This window comes from Mytilus edulis, chromosome 14, assembly GCF_963676685.1.
Source record: "Mytilus edulis chromosome 14, xbMytEdul2.2, whole genome shotgun sequence".
NCBI lineage: Eukaryota > Metazoa > Mollusca > Bivalvia > Mytilida > Mytilidae > Mytilus > Mytilus edulis.
This window is the reverse complement of record NC_092357.1, coordinates 16,862,476-16,871,519: the sequence shown is the minus strand read 5'-3', so window position 1 is coordinate 16,871,519 and position 9,044 is coordinate 16,862,476. Positions and strand designations below refer to the sequence as shown.

Below are 9,044 nucleotides of genomic sequence, written 5' to 3'. Positions count from 1 at the left end.
CCATTATAGCTGAAATTTCTATTTTTTCTAATAAAATCAGCTCGTCCACCTTTCAATCGTCTTAAATCAAAATTGTTATTTTACGAAATAACAGTAAGAGGCGCGAGTTGACAACATTCTTTTAACATGTTTAATAGACGTTCACGAAAGAATTGTTGTTGGTAGGATTCCAAAACTCTTGCGAAACATTTATAAACTTAGGCCGTAATCCGTTCTACGACTACGAACATTTGTGAAACGATAGCCAATTCTTTGACATAGAGTTGAGATTTTCATTTAGCTATCAATGATTTTTTTGTCGTACAACGTTGCGCACGATGTTCCTACAACACGACGTTACACCACCACGACGTCAAAGAGAGTTTTCTGAAACTTTTGACGTACATTTATTCAATTTGTAGGTTTCATTTGCTTTTTTTATGTAGTTGGTTGATTCTAAATCTGTCTCTATTAATTTTGTAATGTCTATTTACCATGAATTTATTTACCTCAAGTTGTGGAAATCGATTAAATAATTTTTACCCTTAATTCACCTTAAAATGTTGTATTGTCGTAAGCAAGGATTTGTATAGTGAGATGTAAACTGCTCGCGAGATTCCAATCCTTCTCACTATACAAATCCTTGTCGTAAGAAATGAACTTGAAGGAAGGAAAAATGGGACAGAAGTATACGGTATTCAATAGATGAATTATAACAAAACTTTAATCGCAGGTTGCTAAAATTGCATGGTGCATATCGTCTGTCATTGTAAATTTTTCATATCTTGATTCAACCCTAATACAAATATATCCGACACTCTGCAAGTAAATAAAAACATATTTACCCTTGATTAATTTGAATTTAATTGTATTAAAAATTTGCTTGACACATTACTTGTCGAAATACAACCATTAAATAAAATTACTATAACCCGATTTTGAAAATTATTTTCCCAGTCATTTGAAGTTGCTTGCTTTTAAAATGTACTAATCTTCTACTTAATCGTCCGTATATTACGGGGTTGCATTAATTCAACGAAACTGTTTTTGTCGCTGTTTGCGACAAGTCTTTCAGTTACATCCTTTTCATGCACAACATGCACTGTGGTTCTTTTTTAGACAACCAGCAATTCTTTTTTTAATTTCACAACGCGAATTCATTTTAAGTATCAGGAATATACCATGGAACAAATTTTGCACATGTAACGTCGAAAAAAAAGCGTTTGATTGGATTTTTCGACGTTTTTCGACGTTTGGACAAAATGGCTACCGTTTTGTAATTTTTCGTAGCATTTTATTCCTGTAAGACCCAAATATGCAGTTAATAAAAAAAGAATCTAGACTTTATGTACTTTTCCTGTATCTAACTTTTGTTTTGGTAAATTATAAATTACTTATTGAAATATCAGGTAAAAAACTCGGATTAATTGCTTGGACAAATGAAATATCAACTTGGACAAAATAACTACCGCTAAAAAACGACTGTGTAGAGATGGTTTTATAGAATCTACAATTTTTGAACTCACGAACAATGAGGCAAATGTTTGTTCTTTCGGTAGATGTTATAGTTATCGCACATTTTTTAGACATTTTTAGCTATGTCTACTTATAAAACTACCTTTCAGCCGTTAAGTCAACGAAAAACGTCATTGGACATTTTTCTTATTCCAGCTTAATATGCAGCCACCGAGTCAAACGAAATTCGACAAAAGAACGGCTTTAATTTAACCGAGAACTGACACACTTCGTTGCTTTTGTCAAGTTTCTGAAAGATCAGAGAATAATAAATAGGATCACTATACATAAGATATAAAACAGTTGTTTAAAAATGTAACGTTGGACATCCGGTTTTTTTTCACATAGCTTTGTTGTTTCAATCCTCAAATACACTAGATATTACTAAACATATGACCAAGAGCTATAAGAACATAAAGGAAAACATATACTGAATTAGTTTTTATAGTGGTTAGTGTTTGTTAAAATTTTATTTTGTTTTGCGGAGGAAATTTCGAAGATTCTGTTTTAAATCATAGGGGTTGTAGGAACAGCGTGCGTGACGTTCACGTTTTACGTTAGTTTTGTATGCTGATATGTTTATCGGGTTGATTAACGTTTTATTCTAATTTACAGTTGATTACATTGAGTGTGTAGGGAAAAGTAGAATCCTTGGATAGCTTGCTTGTTAGTTAAACCGTGAGGTCATTATTAGGTTCGGTATATCATCCTCCTGTTGAAGAAATCTAGTCCTACAGACCGATAACAAAAAACGTCTAAACAACTCAGATTAAAATGCTCATCTGAATCAGTTGCTGCCTGTTCAGAACAAGCTATTAAATACAAATAAGTCATGTTGTTCTAGTATAAGGAATCAATCAGTACATGTTTTCGGCATATTGATAATATGGTTGTTGTTATAAATTAACTCATTGCAAAAGTATGAATTATTCGAAATACTTAGGATTTTCTTATCCCAGGTAAAGATTACCTTAGCCGTATTTGGCAAAATTGTTTTGGAATTCTGGGTCTCCGTTGATCTTCAACTTTATACTTGTTTGGCTTTCTAACTATATTGATCCGAGTGTCACTGATGAGTCTTATGCAGACGAGACGCACGTCTGGCGTATCATATTATAAGCCTGGTACCTTTAACAACTAATTACGTATGTAATGTTAGGACAACCTGACTTGTAGCTTAAAACGCCGTAATTATTCCTGTGACAAATGACAATTTGAAAGGGTTCGATGTCATTTAGATAGAATATATCACCTTGTCTGTATCAGGCTAAAGTTTTTTTTTAGATTAAGATCCGCAATGCTCTTCAACCTCATACTTGTTTTTTTTAGCTTTTAGAGTGATTGGTCTATTTTATACGATACAAGTGTCTGACTATCACAATTATACATGTTATAAGGATACTACAGATACAGTTAAGTCGGCCTCATATCTTGACCTACATCTAGAAATTGACAATGAGGGTCGGTTGAAAACAAAACTTTACGACAAAAGAGATAATGTCAGCTTTCCAATTGTGAACCATCCATTTCTAAGTAGCAACATTCCAGCAGCACCTGCATACGGGGTATATATCTTCCAATTGATACGATATTCCCGTGCTTGCATTTCCTATCATGATTTTTTTAAAGAGGTTTGCTGCTCACATGGAAGCTAATAAACCAAGAGTTCCAAATGGTGAAGTTGAAATCATCCCTTCGTAAATTTTACGCCATCACGAGTTGGTTGACCGTTATGGAATAACCGTTTCACAAATGATATCGGATATGTTCCTTATGTCGTAACTTCAATCCCTCCCCTGTCATGAATGAGACCTACCGAATAAGACTATTTACCGGATTTGTTATCACATAAACAACACGACGGGTGCCACATATGGAGCAGGATCTGCTTACCCTTGCGTAGCATCTGAATTCACCCCTAGTTTTTGGTGGGGTTCGCGTTGTTTATTCTTTAGTTTTCTATGTTGTGTCATGTGTACTATTGTATGTCTGTTTGTCTTTTTCATGTTTAGCCATGGCGTTGTCAGTTTATTTTAGATTTATGAGTTTGACTGTCCCTTTGGTATCTTTCGTCCCTCTTTTATAAGCATGGTATAGTTGGTGAGTGTATCGACGATGCATGCATAATCATAATTTAAACTTTATTTGAAGGAAATACCGTTTGAGTTATTTGCTTACTGATCAGAGTTTTAAATTCAGTCTCGAAATTGTTTTTAATGATGGTACTAACTGAGAACTTTTTCTGAAATGAGAGTCATTAAAATATAATTCATATTAAAAGCATCATGAATATGAGACAGTTGAATTCAGCCACTTCGTTTTACAAATTATATAGTTGATAATAATTTAAACTTGTGAGGTTAATGTATGAGGAGTAATACTGTAACTGTAGTATTAATTTATAAAATATTGATAAATTTTCAATTTCAATTCTAAAAAAAAATAAACATATTGATCGAAAACGTATAAGGAAAATATATTAACATGGATTAAAATTGAAAGGTATAAATGCTACCACAAGACTAGATATTTTGTCATTCGTTTAATTGTAAAGCAGTTGAGAATAATCACGATTATTCTTAGAATTCTCGATCGATAATTCACATCTGTTGCAAAAAATGAAATTTGATTTCAAATCTGATACATTCATATAAATGTACATGTATATGCAAACTTCATTCTATTTGTGGACTTCAATCTTGTTCAGTATGCTAACGTTTTCACATTGTGTTTTGGTGTTTTGTGTGTTACATTTATTCTACAGTCAAGCAGGTATGTTCTAAAAGTCTAGTCATGATTTGTTTACTTTATCTTTTAACGAAATGCTGAGTTTGGTCACAACTCTTTTGGTGTGTTGTTAGTAATGCATTTATCTAACCAATCATATAACTCTCAGGTCATTTCCTCTTTCTTTTTTCGTCATATTTTTATATCCGCTCTCTTATTTTTCTCATACCCATTTCGATATTTTCTATTTATTCGTATTTTTAATGTTATTCAACAGAGAAATTACTAAACTGTAAATGTTTTCTATTATATTTTGTTAACAGACAAATCAGCTGACACATATACAAAAAACTTGAATAGCGATTTATTTTACTAAATTTGTTTACAAACAGATGCATGCAGTCATCCTTACCGGAAAATTGGACAGAGTTGCTACCTCATTAAAAACGAAAAAGAGACATGGGATACTGCTTATGTATGTTATATAATATATATAATTATGTTAGATGGGTTTGCGGGTGGTATGGATGGATGGGTTCGGGTGTTTGTGTGTTTTTGTGTTCGTTTGTGTTTATATTGAATGACATTCTTTTCGTCTTTTATAGTTAAGCCATTTTTACTTCTCTGCCTCTAAATTACATCAATTATAATCTTATATAGATATAAACGAAGGTTGAAATATAATGAATATTGATTTAATGTAAATGATTTTATTATTCTCCAGAGTTTAACATGCAGAATAAGCGTGTAGTTATAGTATTTCACTTTTTTTAAGCTGAGATGTTTAACATATGGTGGACACTTGGCAGTATTTGAGACCTTAGATGATTTACTGATGATGAGCGGAGAATTGAAAAAGATGAATAATCGTAATTTTCATATCATATATTTGGTTAAATTTATTTTTGCTTAGATAGTTTAACAACGTTCTTTTGTACATGCTATATTTCAAAACAAACTGCACGCTAAGCAACCTTTTTTGTTTTTGTTCTGATAAAGATTGTGACACGGTGATGACTGCTGTACCACTATTTTGACAATTTTACCTATTATGTATGTTTTGTTCACGCATTGTTATAATGGAATTTGTCTTACAAGTGGGAGGTTTAGCGCTACAAAACCAGGTTCAGCCATCCATTTTCTACATAAGAATATATCTGTAACAAGTCAGGAATATGTCGTCGTCTAATCGTTTGATGTGTTTTATCTTTTGATTTTGGCCATTGCTAAGGGACTTTCCGTTTTGAATTTTCCTTGAAGTATTTTTTGTGATTTTACTTTTTTATCGGTTTTCGTGATGTCTACGCTTGTTTTTAGAATCTTATTATAGCCTTTAAACGATAACCAATTTACAGACGTTTGATGCTAAAAACGTGTGTCTACAACCCCTATATCCCTTTTCCCACTATATCAAAGTAATTAAAATCTGAAAATTAGAGAAAACGATATAGCCAAGATTTCTGTAAGTGGCGTTAAACAGCATCTTACATATCGTGTCCATATTTTGGTTGTTTTGCAATGAGTTAAATTTCTTTCAGTCAGGAATTATTTTTTTTAATTCTACAATTATGTATTGAATTTATACTCTAGTTGTTCACAAAACTGCTTTTTATACCACTTTATATATAAAACAGAGCGTATCAGTTAGCAAAAATATAGGTATGAACGGAAGGCGTAATGTATCAGATTTTTTTCAAAGAAAATGATTTTAGATGTGATAAAAACTACAAATGTCTTACTTTTTTAATCGAAATCACAACTATATGCTGCAATGAAGGCGTGAATCCTTTTATGTATTTGGAATATGTACCCTGAAAACCTATATAATCTAATATCTTTTACTTTAAAAAAAATAGGTAGCTATTTCCACATTGGTGGACGTAACATTAACAGACATATTTCTGGTGGAGATTGGAGATGGATTTGGAATGGAAAGATGACAAAGATGAATTACTTTGCGTTCGGTCCTCGACGACCAAGTGGATCTTTTGCTAGACCACAAGACTGTTTGAACCTCAGTAGTTCTAACTTCTATGATTTAAGGTGTGACCACAGGCAACGTTTTATCTGCGAAAAGTAATTTTATTAAAAAATGTATGCAAGAATGCATCTGAATTTATTTATTTATTGATGTGTTTTCCTCGGTTTGGTTTCGTGACCCCGATTTGGTTTCGTGACCCCGATTTGTTTTCGCCTAATAGATCTATGGCTATTGAACAGCGGTATATTACTGTCTCCTTAATTCATGTTATATGCGTCCGTATCCGTTTTATCATTTTGATTAGTATTAAAAATGAACCAACGAGTATTCTATTCAGTGGAAAGGTTTTAAAATAAAGGATAGGAAGTATAAAAAAAGATATGGTATGATTGTCTCTGAGACAAGTCTTTATGTGAGATCAAATGATGTAGACATTTATATCTATAGATAAACACATAGTGTTTGCTTTTAATGGTGTTGTTCCTTTTACGATAACCATATCTAGACGCTTTAGTGAAATTCTTAAATGTTTTGGTTTGAATTTAAATATATTCCACGTGATCAGTCATCAGTCAACACGTTTCTGTTGATTGAACTAATTATACTTCATTGAAATTTCCTACCCTGTAGGGACCAAATGTTGACACGTTTCTTTATTGTGGAGTTATAGACTTACTGTATGAGAATTAAGCGTTGATCCAAGAAGAGCATCTCAAATGAGTCTTCAGTTACTGATTTTTCCTTTAGTAGGGTTATTTAACTTATATATGATTGATTGATTTAAGTCAAACACCACTTTCGGAACTATTGTACCATTTCGTGGCGGTATGTTTTTATTGATTGGGGAAGTCGGGGAGAACCACCGAACTCCGGTTTGAAAACTGGCATTCCTAGTCAATTAATATTGGAGTCCAGTTCACCAGCACGCCCCTTGCAGGATTCGGGCAACCAACTTCAGTGTTATATTAAAATTCGACTACTTAGACCACTAAGCCACCCCGGTTCTTTCAACATAAGATATAATACATTATAAAAAAAATACGATGCTGTAGTATAATTGCAAATTTTATATGTTTCACCCAGAGAACGTCATTTTCTTAAGCATTGCAAGTGCTACCTCTTTCATTTACTTTACAGTCTACGTTAACACAGTACAAAATGTTAAGTTATTACAATTTATTAAAACAAGATAGTTGTTTCCAACATAAAATTTCTTGTTTGTCATCACATCAAACCAATGAATTCAAACGATTGAGTCAAAGTAACCCCCTCGGTTTTATGTGGATATCTATATATCGTGTTTATAAGTCTTTAATTTTTTATTCGGAGTTTTGTGGACTTTCATGCTTTTCCGTGAAGATGTCAGTTTATCTTTAAGTTATGAACTTTGAATGTACCTTTGATATCTTCCACGTTATGACTTTCGACAGCGGTAAAATGTTGTTGCCTTTATTTATAATACTCACTACTTTTATTGAAAATTCGACATTTAAATCCACTGTCTATAAAAAGTTATAGTAGTCTGCCGCTGTTCAAAACTCATAAATCGATTGAGAAAAAAAAACCAATCCGGGTAACAAACTAAACCTGAGTGAAACGCATCAAATATAAAAGAAAATTAACGACACAACAGATAAACAACATTAAAATGTAACATACACAGACACGAACTATAATATAACAATGGTCATTTTCCTGACTTTGTACAGGACATTTTAAGGACAAAATGGTGGGTTAAATCTGGTTTTGTAGCATGCCAAACCTCCCACTTTTATGGCTATGTTAAATATAACATTTAAATGACAGCGTTACATGACAGGACTACAATACAAATAAATGGGAGAACATATAGGACAGAGAAAAAAGTCAAATGAACTCCGAGGAAAATTCAATCGGAAAGTCCCTAATCACATGGCAAAATCAAATGACAAAACACATCAAACGAATGGTCAACAACTGTCATGTTCCTGACTTGGTACAGGCATTATCAAAAATACAATTTCAAAACTTCCACATGTAATTGGTAACCCATACCACTCTCGGTTGTTTTAAGTAAGGAAACAAACAGCATTTAAGACCGAGACACTTCTGGAAGGAAATATCGTCCAATACATAACATGTAACACTGAACGTGACTTATTCCCGATTGTGACTGTTTTGCTGAGTGTGAATTCGCATTGTTATAAGACGTGTCACGGCACTTTTCTATCCAAAATTCGTGTATTTAGTTTTGATGTTATTTGTTATTCTCATTGGATCTTGTCAAATGTCTTATCGTTTGTAGTTGTAAACCTTTTTCGTTGTATTCGTGTTTTATAATTGGGCATTACAATAAAATCTAACCACAAGTGATACATACTGTGTAAGTTCTTGATCAACTAGTGACACATGTTGTGATTACCTTTTTAAATCTATACCATGAATCAATACCATTAATCATAGTCGAACAAATCGTATAAAAGGAATAATCCACAATGCTTTTAATCATACAAATGAGCCGCGTCGGATAGAAATCGACCTTATGCAATTCGACGTCAAACCGAGTAACGTTACGATAAAGTTTCACAAGTTTTCATACAGGTAGTTTCTGACGTTATAAAAAAACAACATGTCGCTTTCTGACAAAACTACGTTTTTTCAAAAAAAATATTGTGGGGACATTTCTGATCGGATTTTAATGTACTAGGTACCAATAGAAGCAGAATTGCCACAGTTATATTTGTTTATTTGGATAGATTTTTGTTGTATAACGTTTTCAATTTTTGGTAATATAACCAGTATTGTTTTTGTTCAAAAATTTCTTATGTATTTCAACGAAATTAAATTGTAAAAACTGAAACGT

At 32.5% G+C, this 9,044-nt stretch overlaps 1 protein-coding gene across 1 annotated transcript; it reads left to right on the top strand.

Moving 5' to 3' along the window:
- Positions 1–4,166: 4,166 nt before the first annotated feature.
- On the top strand, positions 4,167–6,322 carry LOC139502873 (C-type lectin domain family 6 member A-like). Its single transcript, XM_071292524.1, has 4 exons — positions 4,167–4,266; positions 4,614–4,696; positions 4,997–5,090; positions 6,078–6,322. The coding sequence occupies exons 1-4, from the start codon at positions 4,203–4,205 to the stop codon at positions 6,299–6,301; spliced, it is 465 nt and encodes a 154-aa protein (XP_071148625.1). The 5' UTR covers positions 4,167–4,202; the 3' UTR covers positions 6,302–6,322.
- Positions 6,323–9,044: the final 2,722 nt, after the last annotated feature.